This window comes from Narcine bancroftii, chromosome 4 (assembly GCF_036971445.1).
Source record: "Narcine bancroftii isolate sNarBan1 chromosome 4, sNarBan1.hap1, whole genome shotgun sequence".
NCBI lineage: Eukaryota > Metazoa > Chordata > Chondrichthyes > Torpediniformes > Narcinidae > Narcine > Narcine bancroftii.
The window spans coordinates 95920912-95942296 of NC_091472.1; the positions used below are offsets into that span (position 1 = coordinate 95920912).

The 21385-nt window shown below is 42.5% G+C and overlaps 1 protein-coding gene across 6 annotated transcripts in view; it reads right to left on the reverse strand.

The window, feature by feature from the left end:
• Window positions 1–21366, reverse strand: part of mei4 (meiosis-specific, MEI4 homolog (S. cerevisiae)) — a 383891-nt gene extending 362525 nt beyond the window's left edge. For all 6 annotated transcript variants that reach the window (XM_069932067.1, XM_069932064.1, XM_069932065.1 and 3 more), the window contains exon 1: window positions 21271–21366. In XM_069932067.1, the coding sequence (XP_069788168.1) occupies window positions 21271–21325 (55 nt within the window). In that variant the 5' untranslated portion in view covers window positions 21326–21366. The remainder of the gene's footprint in view (window positions 1–21270) is intronic.
• Window positions 21367–21385: the final 19 nt, after the last annotated feature.

Below are 21385 nucleotides of genomic sequence, written 5' to 3' on the forward strand. Positions count from 1 at the left end.
CGAGCCCTCCAGGGGCTACAGGGGAAAGTAGGAACAATTTACACAGATTCTAAATTTGCTTTTGGAGTTGTACACACCTTTGGAAAAATTTGGAAGGAACAGGGATTGATTACAAGGGCCAAAAATTAGTCCATGAAAATTTAATAATCAAATGTTTGGATGCTTTAATGCTGCCTAAGGAGGTGGCCGTGGTCTATGTCCGGGGTCATCAGATAGGGGAAAGCCCCGAAGCCCGAGGTAACAGACAGGCAGATGAGGTCGCAAAGGAGGCATTCATGGGAGAGACTATACAAATGTACGTGTTGTTACACGTACCCCAGGACTTACAGAAAAATCCTATTTTTACCAAGGCAGAGCAGAGGCAGATGGAGACACAGGGGATGTATAAAACCCGGGATGGACTGTGGTGGACAACAGGCGGGTTACAAGTATTAAATCCGGCAGTAGCAAGACAGGTTATAACTGGACTCCATCTGCAATCGCACTGGGGAACACAGGCATTGGTTGATGCCTTTAGTAGCCGATACTATTGCTATGGTATTTATACCCTCGCTACGCAAAGTGTTCAGGGGTGCCCCCTCTGTCAACGGGTAAATAAAGCCTCCATGCATAAGTCCATGAGTGGAGGTCGTGGCCTGACTGTGCGCCCCTTCCAGCGCATGCAGGTTGATTTCACTGAATTACCCAGGTCCGGTAATTATAAGTACCTGTTAGTAATGATGGACCACTTTACCCGTTGGGTTGAGGCCTTTCCTACTACAAATGACCGAGCCGGAACAGTGGTTCGATTAATTTTAGAGCAGATAATTCCGCGATACAGAATTATCGAGACCATTGACTTGGATAGAGGACCGCATTTTACGTCCCGTGTGCTGCGGGAGGTCTGTAGATTTTTGGGCATAGATTGGCAATTACATACCCCATGGCATCCTCAGAGCTCAGGACGAGTAGAACGTATGAATCAGACTCTTAAACTTCAGCTCACCCACCTGTGTGCTGAGACAGGTCTCTCCTGGCTTGAAAGTTTACCCCTGGCTTTGATTCGTATTCGCACCGCTCCCCGTCGTGATGTTGCCGTCTCCCCGTATGAGATGATGTTCAGCCTTCCTTATCTGGGCTCCCATACAGTCCTCCCAATCCCGGAGGCAAATGACCAATTTATATCTAAGTATCTGCAGGAACTTTCCACCACGTTGGCTAATCTGAGAAGAAGAGGGATTCTAGCACAGACGACGCCTTTGGAATTCCCCATACATACCATTCAACCCGGTGACTGGGTATTGATAAAGAGTTGGAAAGATGTTAAGTTGACGCCAACCTGGGATGGTCCTTTTTGTGTCCTTCTTGTTACAGACACTGCAGTTTGCACTCGAGAAAAGGGTTGGACGCATGTTCAGCGAGTAAAGCGGTATCGTTCGCCCCCCGAGACTCACGAGGACCCAGGGGACTCCGAATGGTGGTCCGAATTACACCCCGATAAAGTTAAATTGACTTTGCGAAAGAAGGATCTAAGAAAATGTTAAAAATGTGTCTTTTACTCTCTATTGTGGGGATGGGTTGTTTCATTGCTGCTGTTAGACCAACCGATGTTACAAGCTGTGTGAAAGATAATTGTAAGAGGACTACCTTACCCCTTTGTTCCCAGCTGGGTTGTGAAAAGTCCTACTGGATACGGGGCTGCACTGAGGGAGGTGAAAAGGAAGGTGGAATGAGACAGGAGAGGATCTTTGAGGCTTGGTCGAATGTGCCAGTCCAATGCGCAGCAAATTCTATCTAAGCTTTGCTCCTTCGGGGGCAGGACGCCCATGGCTCTTTGGTGTCGTGAGGGCGGTGGGTCTCGTGGCTGTCCACCCCGGGGCCGGATATGTATGTCTCCTGGCTTCGGCAATCCAGGGGACCCCTTAGTTCGAACGGCAACGTACCTGGAACTGGAAACGACCATGGCTCCAACTACCACCTCCCCAGATGGAGTCCGTAGAAGCCTGTATGAGAGGGCCAGGAAACAGGCAAATTGACACAGACTTGGGGATAACTTATGGGTTGATTTACATCAGCTTACAGTCCAGGAGCTTGGGGTCCGCAACTGTTGGATCTGCAGTGGTCCAACCCGGGATGGCACATGGCCATGGAGGGGAGAGCCGTTAGATGATCGAACCCTCCTCGCTTCTAACCTGTCTGCTGGTACTTCCGACCGATCCATGAGTCTTGGAAATTGGAGAATCACCCCCAGGGCTTTGAGTGCTTGATGAAGGACCATGGCAGCCACCCAAAGGGCGACTCGGCTTGCCACAGGTGGAAGAATGTTACCAGCGGTAACATTCTTTCTTATTGCCTCCTAATAGGTCTGATACTACATGTGTGCCCTTGTCTCCTAGTGACGACACCACACACACGTTGAGCAGCAACCTCTGGAATTGCTCCGGCTCAAATCCATAATCAGGCAATTCCAGCTCTCTCTTCGTTCTGGAACTCCTCTGCCCCCTCAGGCTATGCCCCGGATGGGTTGTATTGGATTTGTGGCAGCGTGGCCTACACCTACCTAGAACCTGATTGGAGTGGAACCTGTTGCATTGGTATGATTCAACCACATTTCCATCTTCTTCCCTCGGATTCCGATGAACATATTTCCACTCGCTTGCATGCCCCCATTCAACGGCGTTCCATTGAGATTGGCCAATGGGGGGAATAACTGGCCCCCCCGAACATATAATTTTATACTATGGACCAGCTACGTGGGCACAGGATGGTTCATGGGGGTATCGAACTCCAATCTACATGCTTAATCGTTTAATCCATTTGCAGGCTGTCCTAGAAATAATTACTAACCAGACAGCTACTGCCTTAGATTTGTTGGCAGAGGAACAACAGCAAATCCGGGCTACCGTTTATCAGAACCGCCTAGCCCTGGACTATTTATTGGCTGCAGAAGGTGGTGTGTGTGGCAAGCTGACTCTCTCTAATTGCTGCCTTAAAATTGATAATAATGGACAAGCTGTTAAAGATATCTCTTCAGGTATACGGAAACTCTCCCATGTGCCTGTGCAAACATGGCACCCCGCTGTTGGCTCATGGTTGTCTAAATGGTTTAGTGGCTCCTGGTCATGGATACATTCAGCACTTATCTTCATGGCCTTTATCTTTGGCTTGGCTTCGCGGACGAAGATTTATGGAGGGGGTAAAAAGTCCACGTCAGCTGCAGGCTCGTTTGTGGCTGACAAGTCCGATGCGGGACAGGCAGACACGATTGCAGCGGTTGCAAGGGAAAATTGGTTGGTTGGGGTTGGGTGTTGGGTTTTTCCTCCTTTGCCTTTTGTCAGTGAGGTGGGCTCTGCGGTCTTCTTCAAAGGAGGTTGCTGCCCGCCAAACTGTGAGGCGCCAAGATGCACGGTTTGAGGTGTTATCAGCCCACTGGCGGTGGTCAATGTGGCAGGCACCAAGAGATTTCTTTAGGCAGTCCTTGTACCTTTTCTTTGGTGCACCTCTGTCACGGTGGCCAGTGGAGAGCTCGCCATATAACACGATCTTGGGAAGGCGATGGTCCTCCATTCTGGAGACGTGACCCATCCAGCGCAGCTGGATCTTCAGCAGCGTGGACTCGATGCTGTCGACCTCTGCCATCTCGAGTACTTCGACGTTAGGGGTGTAAGCGCTCCAATGGATGTTGAGGATGGAGCGGAGACAACGCTGGTGGAAGCGTTCTAGGAGCCGTAGGTGGTGCCGGTAGAGGACCCATGATTCGGAGCCGAACAGGAGTGTGGGTATGACAACGGCTCTGTATACGCTTATCTTTGTGAGGTTTTTCAGTTGGTTGTTTTTCCAGACTCTTTTGTGTAGTCTTCCAAAGGCGCTATTTGCCTTGGCGAGTCTGTTGTCTATCTCATTGTCGATCCTTGCATCTGATGAAATGGTGCAGCCGAGATAGGTAAACTGGTTGACCGTTTTGAGTTTTGTGTGCCCGATGGAGATGTGGGGGGGCTGGTAGTCATGGTGGGGAGCTGGCTGATGGAGGACCTCAGTTTTCTTCAGGCTGACTTCCAGGCCAAACATTTTGGCAGTTTCCGCAAAGCAGGACGTCAAGCGCTGAAGAGCTGGCTCTGAATGGGCAACTAGAGCGGCATCATCTGCAAAGAGTAGTTCACGGACAAGTTTCTCTTGTGTCTTGGTGTGAGCTTGCAGGCGCCTCAGATTGAAGAGACTGCCATCCGTGCGGTACCGGATGTAAACAGCGTCTTCATTGTTGGGGTCTTTCATGGCTTGGTTCAGCATCATGCTGAAGAAGATTGAAAAGAGGGTTGGTGCGAGAACATAGCCTTGCTTCACGCCATTGTTAATGGAGAAGGGTTCAGAGAGCTCATTGCTGTATCTGACCCGACCTTGTTGGTTTTCGTGCAGTTGGATAATCATGTTGAGGAACTTTGGGGGACATCCGATGCGCTCTAGTATTTGCCAAAGCCCTTTCCTGCTCACGGTGTCGAAGGCTTTGGTGAGGTCAACAAAGGTGATGTAGAGTCCTTTGTTTTGTTCTCTGCACTTTTCTTGGAGCTGTCTGAGGGCAAAGACCATGTCAGTGGTTCCTCTGTTTGCGCGAAAGCCGCACTGTGATTCTGGGAGAATATTCTCGGCGACACTAGGTATTATTCTATTTAGTAGAATCCTAGCGAAGATTTTGCCTGCAATGGAGAGCAACGTGATTCCCCTGTAGTTTTAGCAGTCTGATTTCTCGCCTTTGTTTTTGTACAGGGTGATGATGGTGGCATCACGAAGATCCTGAGGCAGTTTACCTTGGTCCCAACAAAGCTTGAAAAACTCATGCAGTTTGGCATGCAGAGTTTTGCCGCCAGCCTTCCTGACCTCTGGGGGGATTCCATCCATACCTGCTGCTTTGCCACTTTTCAGTTGTTCGATTGCCTTATATGTCTCATCCAGGGTGGGAACCTCATCCAGCTCTAGCCTTAGGGGCTGTTGAGGGAGCTGGAGCAGGGCGGAATCTTGGACTGAGCGGTTGGCACTGAAAAGAGATTGGAAGTGTTCTGACCATCGGTTGAGGATGGAGATCTTGTCGCTGAGGAGGACGTTGCAACCCGCCTCACGGACCCGTCCCCTGAAACCCTCTGGGATCAGTTGAAGACTACCATACTGCAATCCACTGAAGAGGTACTGGGCTTCTCCTCCAGGAAAAACAAGGACTGGTTTGACGAAAACAGCCAGGAAATCCAGGAGCTGCTGGCAAAGAAGCGAGCTGCCCACCAGGCTCACCTTACAAAGCCGTCCTGTCCAGAGAAGAAACAAGCCTTCCGTCGCGCATGCAGCCATCTTCAGCGCAAACTCCGGGAGATCCAAAATGAGTGGTGGACTAGCCTCGCCAAACGAACACAGCTCAGCGCGGACATTGGCGACTTCAGGGGTTTCTATGAGGCTCTAAAGGCTGTGTACGGCCCCTCACCCCAAGTCCAAAGCCTGCTGCGCAGCTCAGACGGCAAAGTCCTCCTCATTGCCTTTATACTTCTTGCCTTAATACTGATCCCTTGCATCCTTCCTTGCCTCCAGTGTTTGGTTAGACGAGCCGTTCAACAAATCAGTCCCATTATGGTTCTGCAACAACAGGATTATGCTGAAGCGGCAGAGAACCTTCTGAAACTATGGGAAAAAGATACCTCTATTATTTAGACAGGTTTGAAAGCGTAGCTCTTTTTAAGGGGTGGATTGTAGGAGTTTAGAAACAGTTATTATTTTAATGGTAGGAGTTCAGAAACAGTTATAGAAAGAAAAAAAGCAAGGAAAAAGCTAAAATGTTCTTTGTGTAAAATGGCGCATGAAAAAGCAGAACAAAGTAAACAAGATAACAGAGGAATTTAAGCAGACATAGAAATATGCACGTACACTCAGGAGTTTGCAGACTTGGTATGACATCAGAAACGCTGGCAAATTTCTACAGAGGTGTGGTGGAAAGTGGGCTGACCAGCTGCATCATGGGGACACCAACACCCCTGAGTGTAAAAGGTACTGGACACAGCCCAAGCATCAAAGGCAAAATCCTCCCCATCATCAAGAACATCTACAGGGAACACTATCGTTGGAGAACAGCAGCAATCATCAAGGGTCCACACCATCCAGCACATGCTTTTCCCACTGCTGCCATCAGGAACGAGGTATAGGTGCCACAAAACTCAACAAGTCTTTGATTATAAATCTGAATCTACATTCAAGGTACTTGGACAAGATGGCAAAGAATATTTAAATAAAATAAATGAGACTAACAAAAGCAGTAGAAATAGGTACATCAGTAGAAGAATTAACAGTGCTACAAATAATTTAGCAGCAATTCCAGCAGAAAAAGTGGGTCAATGACCTGGAAAAAGTTATTCATATGACTTATTATGGGTAAGTAGAGAGGAAGGTCAAAGTGGTTTAAAATTTCATTTCATTAAACTGTGTTTGTTGACGCTCGTAAAGGTGAAATACATATTTCCCTGTCCATCTGGATTGATCAAATAAGCCATGCTTTTGGTTTACATACAAAGATCCACCAAAAAAGTGTGATATTCAAGTTAAACAACAAGAGTCCCACCATTGATCCCTGTGGCACACCACTGGTCACCAGCAAAATAACACTCCACCACAATTTGCATTGAATCAATGGGTTTAAATATTCTGTGTTAGCTTTCATGTGGTATTTTGTCAAAGGCTTAGTGGCAAGAGGCAGGAACTCCACCTTCCCACCTTCCCCCCCCCCCCCCCAACTACAGGATGCAAGAGAATGAGTGGTGACCTTACAGAAGATTAAACAGGTGAATGGCCACTCTTTCCCAGTGCAAGGGAATCTAAAGCTCAAGCCATAGCTTTAAAGTGAGAGGGGAAAAGGTTTTGGACCAGAGGGGCAAATTTCTCCTCATAAAGGGTAATGGGTATATATTCAGAGCTACCAATGGAAGACTGTGACAAATGTGACTTTTGAAAGAGGTTCAGACAGGTACCTACATAGGAGAGGTTTGGAGGAACATAGGCCGAACGTAGGAAAATGTGGCATATCCAAATACAGGTGCTCTTCAACTTATGATGGGATTGCATTCCAGCAAAAAGAATACCTTACCTATCATTTTTTAATAATTAAATTTTGAATACAGATAGTCCTTGACTTCCGACCTTTGAGAGTTATGTCCACCCGTACATAACCAAATTTTAAAAAATCTTTATTAAAACTACTGTACAAGTATATATTTTGTATTAAAAGTACTGTATATAGTGGTCCCCGGAGGCAGCCCGAAGTTCCCGCTCCCCGTTCTCCATGGCAGCCTGACGTTCCCATTCCCTGATTTACTGAGTTACAACCAGTCCTTTAGTATCCATTATGGTCGTAAGTCGGAGACTTCCTGTACCTCTATTCCACACTGAAAAAAAGCATTAACGTACACAGCTGAAAGCATATTGGGCATGAAGAATGTTTGAAGCATTAAACTAAAACTAATTGCAAGATGGTGAGGATGCTAAAGTGACAGGGTAATCAATTTCACTCTTAAATCTGTATATCACAAGTGCAGGAACAGAATGGAATTCAAAATCGAAAGTATGGATTCGAACCATTGGAACTTCAAGAAAATCAAAGTTGGACCATCATAAGTAGGAGAGCACCTGTAGGCAACCAGCTCAGCATGGATATTTGGACCCAAGGACTTAACAAGTGTGGAAACAGACCCCATGACTCAAAAAGCCTTTCCCGAATTCATATGAACCACATGAACCTGCCTATAGTCACCGAAGACTCTTGAAAACTTCTACAAGTATACAATGGAAAGTATTCTGGCAGGCTTCATCGCTGTCTGGTATGGAAGCACCAATCCTCACGACATTGCCTGAGACATCATGGACACCAGTTTTCACTCCAACAAAGACATTAACAAGATTTCTTAAGAAAGCACCCTGTATATTCAAAGGAAACCCCCCCACCCCCCCCACCCCACCACCCAGACTATTCTTCTTCATGCTACTAACATTAGAAAAAAAGGCATGAAGCCTAAAGACAGCACTCAATGGCACAAGGACAGCTTCATCCCCACGGCCACAAGATTTCTGAAAGAATAATGAACCAGCTCCAGATTAACTTAGTAGGAAAAGCAGCAAATGCTACAGGCCCCACATTTTCAAGGGCTCAACGCAAAATGCTTGCTCGATACAGGGGCGCAGTGATTCGGCCCTTGCTCGATACAGGGGCGCAGTGATTCGGCCCTTGCTCGATACAGGGGCGCAGTGATTCGGCCCTTGCTCGATACAGGGGCGCAGTGATTCGGCCCTTGCTCGATACAGGGGCGCAGTGATTCGGCCCTTGCTCGATACAGGGGCGCAGTGATTCGGCCCTTGCTCGATACAGGGGCGCAGTGATTCGGCCCTTGCTCGATACAGGGGCGCAGTGATTCGGCCCTTGCTCGATACAGGGGCGCAGTGATTCGGCCCTTGCTCGATACAGGGGCGCAGTGATTCGGCCCTTGCTCGATACAGGGGCGCAGTGATTCGGCCCTTGCTCGATACAGGGGCGCAGTGATTCGGCCCTTGCTCGATACAGGGGCGCAGTGATTCGGCCCTTGCTCGATACAGGGGCGCAGTGATTCGGCCCTTGCTCGATACAGGGGCGCAGTGATTCGGCCCTTGCTCGATACAGGGGCGCAGTGATTCGGCCCTTGCTCGATACAGGGGCGCAGTGATTCGGCCCTTGCTCGATACAGGGGCGCAGTGATTCGGCCCTTGCTCGATACAGGGGCGCAGTGATTCGGCCCTTGCTCGATACAGGGGCGCAGTGATTCGGCCCTTGCTCGATACAGGGGCGCAGTGATTCGGCCCTTGCTCGATACAGGGGCGCAGTGATTCGGCCCTTGCTCGATACAGGGGCGCAGTGATTCGGCCCTTGCTCGATACAGGGGCGCAGTGATTCGGCCCTTGCTCGATACAGGGGCGCAGTGATTCGGCCCTTGCTCGATACAGGGGCGCAGTGATTCGGCCCTTGCTCGATACAGGGGCGCAGTGATTCGGCCCTTGCTCGATACAGGGGCGCAGTGATTCGGCCCTTGCTCGATACAGGGGCGCAGTGATTCGGCCCTTGCTCGATACAGGGGCGCAGTGATTCGGCCCTTGCTCGATACAGGGGCGCAGTGATTCGGCCCTTGCTCGATACAGGGGCGCAGTGATTCGGCCCTTGCTCGATACAGGGGCGCAGTGATTCGGCCCTTGCTCGATACAGGGGCGCAGTGATTCGGCCCTTGCTCGATACAGGGGCGCAGTGATTCGGCCCTTGCTCGATACAGGGGCGCAGTGATTCGGCCCTTGCTCGATACAGGGGCGCAGTGATTCGGCCCTTGCTCGATACAGGGGCGCAGTGATTCGGCCCTTGCTCGATACAGGGGCGCAGTGATTCGGCCCTTGCTCGATACAGGGGCGCAGTGATTCGGCCCTTGCTCGATACAGGGGCGCAGTGATTCGGCCCTTGCTCGATACAGGGGCGCAGTGATTCGGCCCTTGCTCGATACAGGGGCGCAGTGATTCGGCCCTTGCTCGATACAGGGGCGCAGTGATTCGGCCCTTGCTCGATACAGGGGCGCAGTGATTCGGCCCTTGCTCGATACAGGGGCGCAGTGATTCGGCCCTTGCTCGATACAGGGGCGCAGTGATTCGGCCCTTGCTCGATACAGGGGCGCAGTGATTCGGCCCTTGCTCGATACAGGGGCGCAGTGATTCGGCCCTTGCTCGATACAGGGGCGCAGTGATTCGGCCCTTGCTCGATACAGGGGCGCAGTGATTCGGCCCTTGCTCGATACAGGGGCGCAGTGATTCGGCCCTTGCTCGATACAGGGGCGCAGTGATTCGGCCCTTGCTCGATACAGGGGCGCAGTGATTCGGCCCTTGCTCGATACAGGGGCGCAGTGATTCGGCCCTTGCTCGATACAGGGGCGCAGTGATTCGGCCCTTGCTCGATACAGGGGCGCAGTGATTCGGCCCTTGCTCGATACAGGGGCGCAGTGATTCGGCCCTTGCTCGATACAGGGGCGCAGTGATTCGGCCCTTGCTCGATACAGGGGCGCAGTGATTCGGCCCTTGCTCGATACAGGGGCGCAGTGATTCGGCCCTTGCTCGATACAGGGGCGCAGTGATTCGGCCCTTGCTCGATACAGGGGCGCAGTGATTCGGCCCTTGCTCGATACAGGGGCGCAGTGATTCGGCCCTTGCTCGATACAGGGGCGCAGTGATGCCAGAGCTCACCAACAGATTTGAAACAATTATTTGCCATGTAGAGTGGGGGTAATTCTAAATTACATTTTAAGGAATGTGGAGAGCCCAGGGCATAATTTGAATTGTGAAAAAAGCAACTGTTTTATTGCTCCAACATTGCTCAGTAACAAAACATTTGCAGAGGCAAATCATCAAGCTGGCTTGCACAGGAAGCCTTTTTGCATCGAAATGGTATGGCGCCAGAGATAGGGACACCTCTTTCCATCCTCCAGGAAAACCAGGTGATCTAAAAGATCACCATGCAGTGATCAAATCTGGTCTGAACAAAGAACAAATTCTTCTCCACATTTTTTTTTAAATTTTGTGACACTTTTTGCCTACTTTCTTTTGAAAGAGGCAATCTTTCATCAAAAGACCAAATGGCGCTTTAATACATGGACGATTATGCAAACAATGCACCCTATTAACTATTGATAAGCGGCACAATTTTTTTTTGGAAAATTTTATTTATAAATCATAATCATACAACCAAAATGCAAACCAATATTCCATATAGCCTCCCATCCCGCAACCCTGTTCCCCCCGCCCCTCCCAACCCCCCTCTGAACTACCCCAAAAGAAAGTAAGAAAGAGGGGATCAACTAACATAATCCCCTTCAATTATATGCCATGGATTGGGTCAACACCATCAATGTATGGGAAATAAAGTATTAATAATTAAATTGCATATATTCCATATATAGGCTCAAAGTTTTAACAAAAAAAGATAATTATTTTGTAAATTGTATGCTATTTTTTCCAACGGAATACAAAATCTCATTTCCGCATACCATCTTTGAATACTCCAGTCTCATTTTTCCAAGTAATTGCGAGATATTTTCGAGCTGCTAAAGCCAATCTCAAGAAGGCAATTTAAAATTTATTTAATTTTAACTCCAAACTCAATTTTTTAATATAACCCAGTAAAAATACCATAGAATCAAGTGAAATTTTAATATTTAACATAACTTGCAAAAATCCCTTAATTTTGCTCCAAAAAGTGTCTGACATAACCAAACTGTGTAGAAAAGAACCCACTTCCTTATGGCATCTAAAGCATAAATCGGAGGAAATATATTTATATTTCCTTAATTTCTCTGGAATTAAATATAATTGATGGATGAAATTATAATGATCAATCGATACATTGCATTTACAATTTTAGTCATACTGTTCTACTCCCATATAGTCAAGCAATCATCCTGAGAAATAGATATCGCCAAATCTTTTTCCCACTTCAGTCTAGATTTATATACATCCAGTTTAAGCATTTTATTCTGTAATAAAGCATACATCTCGGATATAAATCCTTTCTTGCCACCATCAGTAAGTAAAATCTCAAATTTAGACTGTCTAGGTAGCCTTAAGGTATGCCCAAAATTGTCCAATAATAATGCTTTTACTTGATAATATGAAAAAAAAGTACTCGAATATATTTTATACTTCTCCTTCATTCTTTGAAGAGATAAAATAACTGGCTTCATAATAATCTTTTACCAATTTAATTCCTTTCTGTTCCCACAACTTCAAAAGTTGATGATTAACTGTGAAGGGAAAAAGTTTATTTTGAAACAAAGGAGTTTTAGCTGAAATTTTACCCTGAGTACCTATAATTTCATTCTTTTTATTCCATAGTTCCATTAAATATTTTAATACAGGTGAATTATAATTACTTAATAATTGAGAATTCCATTGATAAATAAATTAATCCTTATTCTTCTCACCAATCTGAGATAATTCAATATTAGCCCATATCAAAGGATTATTCACTTGAAACATCCTATTGATAAATTTCAACTGAGGTGATTCATAATCATTTTGAAAATCAGGAAGTTGCAAACCTCCTAATGCATATTTCCAAGTTAGCTTCTGCAATGATACCCTCACCATTTTATCCTTCCACAAAAATGTCCTCACCAGAGTATTCAGATCATTTTTAAAAATTTGATGAATCCTATAAGGAATAGACTAAAAAAGATGTTGAATTCAGGGAAAGATATTCATTTTAATACAATTAACCTGTCCTATCAACATTATGAGTAAGTCTTTCCACCGATTCAAATTATACTTAATTTTAATCAATAGAGGTAGATAATTTAATTCAAATAAATGATTATAATTACTATCAAGTATAATACCTAAATATTTAATCTGATCAGTCCATTTAAACCACAACCTGTCTACAAAGCAAATAATCCATTTCAACTAAAGGCATAATTTCACTTTTTTCCCCAATTAATTTTTCATCTCGATAGCTCACCGTACTGCTCCAATCACTTATGCAAGTTCCCCAAGGATTGCAAAGCCTGTGTTAAATATATCAAAACATGGAAGCAATGGCGACCGAAGTGGAAACGTTGATTTAAAAATATAAATCTTTTATCTTTTTTTGAGAAGAGTTTAAATAGTTTAAATAATGATGATAGTTTAATGAAATGGGAGTTGGGAGAGGAAACTGGGTGGGCACTAGTTTCCAGAAGTCATCAGCTACCTGTGAGTTATCTCACACCCAATATTTTGGGAGAGTTACCGCTTTGGGCGGTTTAAACAGGAGGAGGTAGTTGTGACCTCCGACCTGTTTTTTTTTCTTTTTAATTTTTGGGTTAAGAAGTGAAGGTTTTTTTTTTTAAACTCTTTTTGTTTTCTGATTGTAATTGAGAGGGAATTAGGAGGTTTTTTCTCTCCTTTTTTTATCTTTTTTTTGGGGTTTTTTTTTCTCTTTTTTTTTCTTTTTTAAGAGGATGATGTCACAGAAGATAATAAGTCAAAAATTGAAGATGTTGAATTAGATGAAGAGGAAGATGAGGGGAAAGGTGATAAGAAGAAAATTAAGTACAAATACATTGAGGGAGAAGAGTTTAATAAAATTAAGTTAATTTCGATAGAGAATTTTGAAGATGTTATAAATGAAGAATATGGAGAATTTTATAAGAGTTTGAACTTTTTTTCTTTTTTTTATATAAGGGGAGGGGAAGGGAATAAAAAGTTTATCTGATTGTTTTTCTAAGGGATGTTTTGTTCTCTCGATGAATTATAAAGGAAACTTGGTATTAATGGAAATTCTGTATTTATGTATTATTAATTATGATTTTTTTTGTATAACAAATATGTGGTTGATATATAATTTTAATATTTGAACAGTTTTAAAGTGGATTTCATTTGTTAAATACATGTATTATTTTTGATTTAAATATATGTTTAAGGGTATTATTTTAGTATTGATTTTTTTTGTTGTTAGTAATTTTTTTTGGTTGTTAAGTTTTATCCTTTTTTGTAAGTGGGGTTTTTTCTATTTTATTTACAATATTGTTAATTAATTCTTCACTCTTTATTTTGGGGAGGATGGTTGGATTAATTTTAAATTAGATGATTAATGTTGTGTTATAATTATTGGGGGGGTTAATTTGTGTAGTTTAATGATGTAGTATTCTAATTTTTATTATCTTATTTTTTATTATTTCTTTAAATGTAATTTTTATTTTATTCATGTCATAAAATTTTAAATAAAGTTTAAAAAAAAAGAAAAATGAATTAAATCATCAACAATAAACATTCTCTACTCTCTCTCAAGCAGTACAGCTAATTAAAAACAAAGAATGATCAGACAAAATCCTAGGCTTATATTCAACTTTATAAACTCGACCTTGTAATTGTGCTGATACTAAAAACAAATCTATTCTAGAATAAAAATCATGGTAAAATGATAAAAATTAAAATTCTTTTTCTTGAGGATTTAATTTCCTCCATATATCTATCTCATTCATATATTTCATTACCACCTTTAACTGTTTAGCCATTTTAGTTCTAATTACCAATTTTGGAGATTTATCTAATAATGAGTCTAAACAGCAATTAAAGTCATCTCCCACAATAATCTTATCATAAGCCTGACTTAAATTAAAAAAGAAATCCACCATAAATTGTTCATCTTTAATATTAGGAGCATAAACATTCATTAAGGTCCAACATTCAGAGAAAATTTTACAATTGACAATCAAAAGTCTACCAGTAACCTCAAAAACTGAATCCAATTTAAAAGATAACTTCTTATTCATCAAAATAGCGACACCTCTGGCTTTAGAATTAAAAGATGCTATAACTTGACCAATCCAATCTCTTTTTAATTTTTTTATTCTCCTTCTCAGTCAAATGTGTCTCCTGCAAGAAGGCAACATCAACCTTCAATTTTTTCAATATATGCTAATAATATCTTTCTTTTAATCAGGTTATTGAGGCCATTAACATTAAAAGTACCAAAATTTAAATTAGCCATGAAACATTGCTATAACCATCCCACCATAAATGGTGAAGCACCTCCCCATGACATCAACACAAACAAAGCTAAAGATTTCCTCAAAGAAGAGAATGAAAAAAAAACAAAAATGAATACTGAATAGAATTACCTCTCTCAATTATGCAGGAGTGACAAATACCACAAAGTGACCCACCTTCCTTCAGAAGGATCATCAGTTGAACCACCACCCCCCCCCCACCCCACCCCGCAGCCCATTGAACATAACAATGAAAAATAAAACACAAAATCATCTCAAGTATGAAACGCTTCATCCAAATCTCGGTTACCTTGTTCATCATCAATTCCAATATCAATAAACTGTTGAGATTCATCTCTTGTTTACCATTCTTCCCTTTCTGAATTGCTGAGCAAACCAGTCTGAATTTCGACCCTGCTTATTGTCGGGTAAAGAATTAGCAAAGACAAGAGCTTCAGAGAAAATTGAGATTGATAATCTCCATAAAAAACTTTAAGTACAGCAGGATAACATAACCCTTTTTCCATAGAGCAGCTTGAGCTGAATTGATTTCTTTACGATGTTTAATCACACAGCTTGACTCAAATCAGCATAGAAAAATACCCTGTTATTTTTTAAACAAGCAATGGACCCTGATTACTTCTCGCATTCTGTTCTGCAAGTCTCAAAATCAATTCTGTCCTGATACCGCAAGCAACGGATCAAGATAGAGCATGGCACTTGACTAGGAAACTGCTTCCTTCGAACTGCTCGATGAGCCCTGTCCAACTCCAAACCATTCGGAAAATATGTTATTCCCAAAACCTCGGGAATCCACTTCTAGAAAAACTGGACTGGCTCCTGACTGTCAAAACCTTCCGGAAGACCAACCATCTTAACATTATTCCTCCGACTTTGGTTCTCCAAAGCGTCAATCTTCTTCCACAAATAATTTTTCTGAATTTCCCAACCAGTAAATAAGCCCTCAATCTGTTCCACCTTTTCTTTGCACTGATCAGCATAATCTTTACAGTCAATAAATTCTTCTTCAATCTTCTTAAATTTATCTTGAACCTTATCCACAGCTTTTGAAAATTTTGCTACATCCATTTTAAGAAAAGCTATTTATCCCTTCATTTTGGCAAACTGACTCTTTCTTCCCATTACAAAGCCTGATGTTTACCACAAAAGGGAGGGATGGCAGTAAACAAAGGCAGATTAAGCTGTAGCTAGATTGCCTTTTTGTGAGATAGCCTTGATGAGTTAATTAAACTGCAGCCTGTAAAACCAGTCTATTTGCATAATAAATCTGGCCACGATGCAAGTGTGGACAATTCTGGATTAAATTACAGGTTCATGAATATACTAATCAAGTTGTGGGATAAAGGGTTGCCATAGGGAAACCGCCCGCTGCCTGATAAACTTAAAAGCACATCCTCTCACCCTGCCTTTCCAAAAAAAACAGTAGCACAGTTTGTTAAGATGCCATGTTTAGAAAAGACCACGGCAGACTTTCTCCAAGTTGCCAGAAAGCCGGAGAACCTATTTCCTCAAGTCACCAACACGTTTGAATCCATTCATAAAATGTGTGAGGCTGCACTTGTAATGAATTATCACTTTGAGTTCATCTCTCTCCTCGGAATTTAGCTTCCCCTGGCATTTGGTGTCCTAATTGCCCCTTTCATTCTCTCTTTTAAACCACTAAATGTTTTAATATTTATGTATAACCATAAAACAATTACATCACAGAAACAGTCTAGTTTGGTGTTTGCCGAACACCTTCTCCCACCTAGTCCCATTGACCCACACCTAGCCTATAACCTTCTATCGCTCTCTCGCCCATATACCTATCCAACTTTTCTTTCAATATTAAAATTGAGCCCTCATCTACCACTTTGGCCAGAAGCACACTGCACATCCCACCACCCTCTGAGTGAACAAATTCCCCCATATTTTTCCCCCTTTAATCTCAATCCATGTCCTATTTCAATCTCCCCCACTCTCAATGGAAAAAAGCCTATCCACATTTACTCTCTGTCCCCTCATAAATTTAAAGTCCGCTAACAAATCACCCCAACCTGTTTCACCTTTCCTTGCAACTCAAACCTGGAAACCCAGGTAACATTCTTGTAAATCTTCTCTTCACTCTCTCTATGTTGTGATATCCTTCTTATAATTTGGCAACGAAAACACCATACAATATTCCAAATTTGGCTTTAACAATACCCTATACTGAATCCCGAAGTGCTGGGAATAACAGATTCAGATGAAGAAATAGAAATTGAAAGGGCGCATAGAGCACTAGTACCAAAACTGCCACCACATCAAAAACCTAGATCCATATTGGCAAAACTTCTAAGGTATTCTTCTTTGGCTTGGCTTCACGGACGAAGATTTATGGAAGGGTAATGTCCACATCAGCTGCAGGCTCGTTTGTGGCTGACAAGTCCTATGCGGGACAGGCAGACACGGTTGCAGTGGCTGCAAGGGAAAATTTGTTGGTTGGGGTTGGGTGTTGGGTATACAACAAGAGAAAACAACAAGAAAGAAAGAAGGCTAGAGAAGACAATAAGCCGTTGCAATATAAGGGACAAAATTTTTTTTTTACCCGGACACAAGCTTCGAACTTTTAAAGAAGAGGAAGGAATTCAACACGGCCAAAACAATCTTATGGAAGAAAGGTTATAACTTTATATTAAGACATCCAGCAGTACTCAAAGTATTTATTCCTGGGGAATGGAATAGACTGTTCTCAGACCCAAAGAAAGCCCAAGAATTTGTTGAACATTTGCAGGACAGGGGAAGGGAGGAGGAATGACAAGAAGGAAGACCGGCAAAAAAATATACAAAAATATGTAAAAATATAAAGTAAAGATAATGTATATATAAAGATTTAAAGATGGATAAGAGAAGGGGAAGAAGGAGGAAAAAAAGAGAAAGCTTTGTTATATGTATAGGAAAATAGTGTTCTCTGGGGGTGGGAGAATAATGGTCACTGCAAAATCAGTTGATGCTTGCGAGTAAATTCGCAAACCGAATGGAAAGGGGAGTTGTGGTTACTGTCAAGGAACAGGGGGCAATCCAAGGAGGGGAGGTTTATTTGGGGTTAAAGGGTTATTGCTTGAGGGGATTGTTGGGGTATTTCATGTCTTAAGTGCGTTGTCATATATTGAGATTAAAAAGGAAAACTTAAAAAAGAGTAATGAAAAAAAGGGGTTGGAGGTGGTGAAGAGGCAGAAAAGAAGTGAAAATAAAAATATAAGATGGCCACTTTGGACAAAATGACTATAAACATTAACGGAATATATAACCAAGTTTAAGTGTATCCCATTGGAAAAAAAAAGCACATAATTTAAAAGACAAAGTTACAATGTTTGAAAAAACCTGGGAACCATATATGGGACATAACAGAAAGAGCAGGCCTCGGACCATCACCACCTAAAATGATAGGAAGATAAACACGATCAGATTTAATGTGTATAAATAGATGATACGTCTTTTTTGTTTGTATTCCTTTTATATAAAGATATTGTTTTATTGTATTTTATATGTTCAATATTTACTGTTTTTGGTGGGGGGTGGAAAGGGAGGGATGGGGAAAAAAAGAGAAAATGTCACTGAATATTTAAAGAGCTGCATCAGCAAAGATATTGGTTGATATGGTTCATAGTGCGATAAATAAAGAATTACAAAGAAAAAATGCCCTATACAAATTCAACAGGATATCCCAACTCCTGTACAAAATACTCTGATTTATGAAGGCTAACATACCACCCTATCTACATGTAACTCCACCTTCAGGGAATTAGATACTAGAATTCCCAAGTCACTTTGTTCTTTCGCTCACCTCAATTATTTACCATTTAATGTGTATGACTTTTGCTGATATTCCTACCAAAATGTAGCACCTCACATTTAACAGTATTAAACTCCATCTGCCATCTTTCAACCCACTCTTCTAACTGGCCTATATCCCAGTGCAAACTTTGAAAACCTTCACTGTCCACAGCACCATCAATCTTAGCATCATCTGCATATTTACCAATCCAATTTACCACCCCATCATCTAGATTATTAACATATATATGACAAACAACAATGGACCCAGTACCGATCCCTGAGGCACACCACAAGGAATCGGCCTCCAATTTGACAAACAATTTCCACCACTTTTCTCTGGCATCTCTCATCCAACCATTGTTGAATCCAGTTCACTACTTCAGCATTAATGCCTAATGATTGAACTTTCTTAACCAACCTCTTAAGCAGAACCTTGTCCATATCGACAACATCCACACCCTTCCCTTCGTCAACCTTCTTAGTAACCTCCTTGAAAAATGCTGAAAGATTTGTTAATCATGATCCACCACGCACAAAACCACGTTGACTACTCCTAATCAATCCCCATCTATCCAAATAGTTGTATATTCCATCGCTAAGAACACTCTCCATTAATTTACCAACATCAGGCTCACAGGCCCATGCAGCTCAGAATCACAGAATTTTTATACCACAGAAGGGGCTTGTTCCGAGAAAAGTAATCTCATTCTTGCCCCCACCCACCTCTTAAATCTCCTAAATCCCTGCAATTTATCCGAGCAATATCACCCTTTATCTTTTTCCCAAGATTGTAAATTTCTGTCCTGGTCCTTATAATTACAACTGCCTTCTTCCAGATACTCCACATCAGTTCTGATTTTGTACATTTCACATTTATTGTCAGAGTACATACATGACATCACATACAACCCTGATTCTTTTTCCTGTGGGCGAGGCAGAATTACCACTTATTGGCAGTGCGAAAAAACTAATTCAATATACAAATGAAAACAAACTGACTGTGCAATTGAGAGTGAGGGGAAAAAAAATCAATAAAGTGCAAAAGTAAGAGTCCTTAAATAAGTCTCTCAGTTTGTTGTTCATGAGACTGATGGTGGATGTTCCTGAATCAGGTGGTGTGAGTCTTGTGGCACCTATACCTCTTCCCTGACAGCAGCAGTGAGAACAGAGTGTGTGCTGGGTGGTGTGGATCCCTGATTGCTACTGCTCTCCCTCAAGCATTTTCAAGTCCAAGAATATCAAGAGTTCTCACACATCCATGATGAGCTTGTCAACTTTATCCACTTTGCTGCTAACTTTCACCCTGACCTCAAATATCACTTGACTCATCGCACTGCCAAGCATGTGGACCTCAGTGCTTTCTAAATATTAACACTGTTACCCCTGTTTAAAGCCTGTACCATGTAGAGTTTTGAACAAGAACGGAATTTCACAAGTTAAGAGGGACCTACCATAATTAAGAAAGTTTCAGGATGCAGAATCTAGCATCATAAACCCACATCAAGCAGGACCTTTGTAGTTTAAAAACTTAACCATAAGTGATGGTTCTTCCTATTGATTCCAACCTCTGCCATCCATTTATGACCCAACCACCAGCACCTCAACCAAATCACAAGGTCATCTCTCACCATTCAATACTACACTAAGACCAATGCAACAACAAAAAAAATAATCTTTGACTATGGTATCCACAATTGGGTTCAAACAGCAGATTGAACTTAATTGTGACTTCATACTGATTTATCAAATTTTCTGAATTTTGAACTACAGAATCAGTTTATCATTTGTTTTCTTCCCAGTTTTAAAAATGTGCAAATATTATCATTCCCATCCCAATCCTCTTAGGATCTCTTTTTACATCCTTGTTACCATCATATTTTTGAGCTTGTATTGTCTGATTCTTCCTAATCACATATATACCTTTGCAATCATCTCACCTATGCCTTCTTTACAAATATCAACAACTTCTTAGAGTTTTAAATTTTATATTTAGAAATTTCAGTTTAGCAGAAAAACTATTCAAATAATAAAAATATATACATGGCCACAAAATAGCAAATGCCATCTTCTAACAGCTCCATTGAAACTTGATGGATCCCAATTGCCATGGGATGGCATTGGAACACATTTGCACAGTTTAAATTCAATACAATTCAGCTGGTAGTACAGCATCAAGTTCAGGAGCCAAATTTTTACATTTATCATATTTTTTTTAATTGGTTTTGTGTTGAGTGTAAGATTGCCCTTACACCCACCACAAAACCAATTAGACCATGTTCCAAGTTCTTCTCTATCTCAGATAATAGCCCTATGCATAATTCATTCCAGTGCGGAAAGTCAAGATCTTTGGAGACTGAATCAGCTAAACATCCTTGGATCATGATTTCTGATGAAGGCCTGGTTCAAAATTCAACCAAATCACTCAACAGGAAACATATTGGGTATGTCCAATCAAATTAATCGTTGAAGCAATTTATTTCCCCATTTCCACAAAATAGCCAGAAATGTACAATCTTAAGTGAAAACTGCCCTGCAACCCAAGAACAAAATGTTTAATTTGAACAAATGTTAAATGAATATCAAATTACTGTATTTATAATGTGAGGGAAAAGAATGTTTAGCAAGATGGAAGAATTGAAATCATGATAAATCCACAAAGAAAATATCAGTCAGGAGCCTGGACTGTTGCTGTTTGCAATTAACCTCCACAGCTTCAGCCATGTAAACTTGTTGAACACAAATATGCTTCTGAGCTGTTGATACTCCTGGCACATCTATATCATTCTCGACAGGACTGCCCATTTCGAGGTTACTTTGCCAGTCTGCAATCCATCTCCACCACAGAGACTGAATCCTGCACCAAAGTTCGAAGCTGGCCCTGGCTAGGCCCGCTGCGCACTATCCCCAATCAGGAAAAGTTACTCACTGTCCCGGGCCTGCACCGCCGAGCCACTCCTACCCTCGAACACCGCTGCAGCCATAACGACAACCACAGACCAGTCTCGTGCTTTCACACCTCGCCAGGTGCCGCCCGTAGTGAC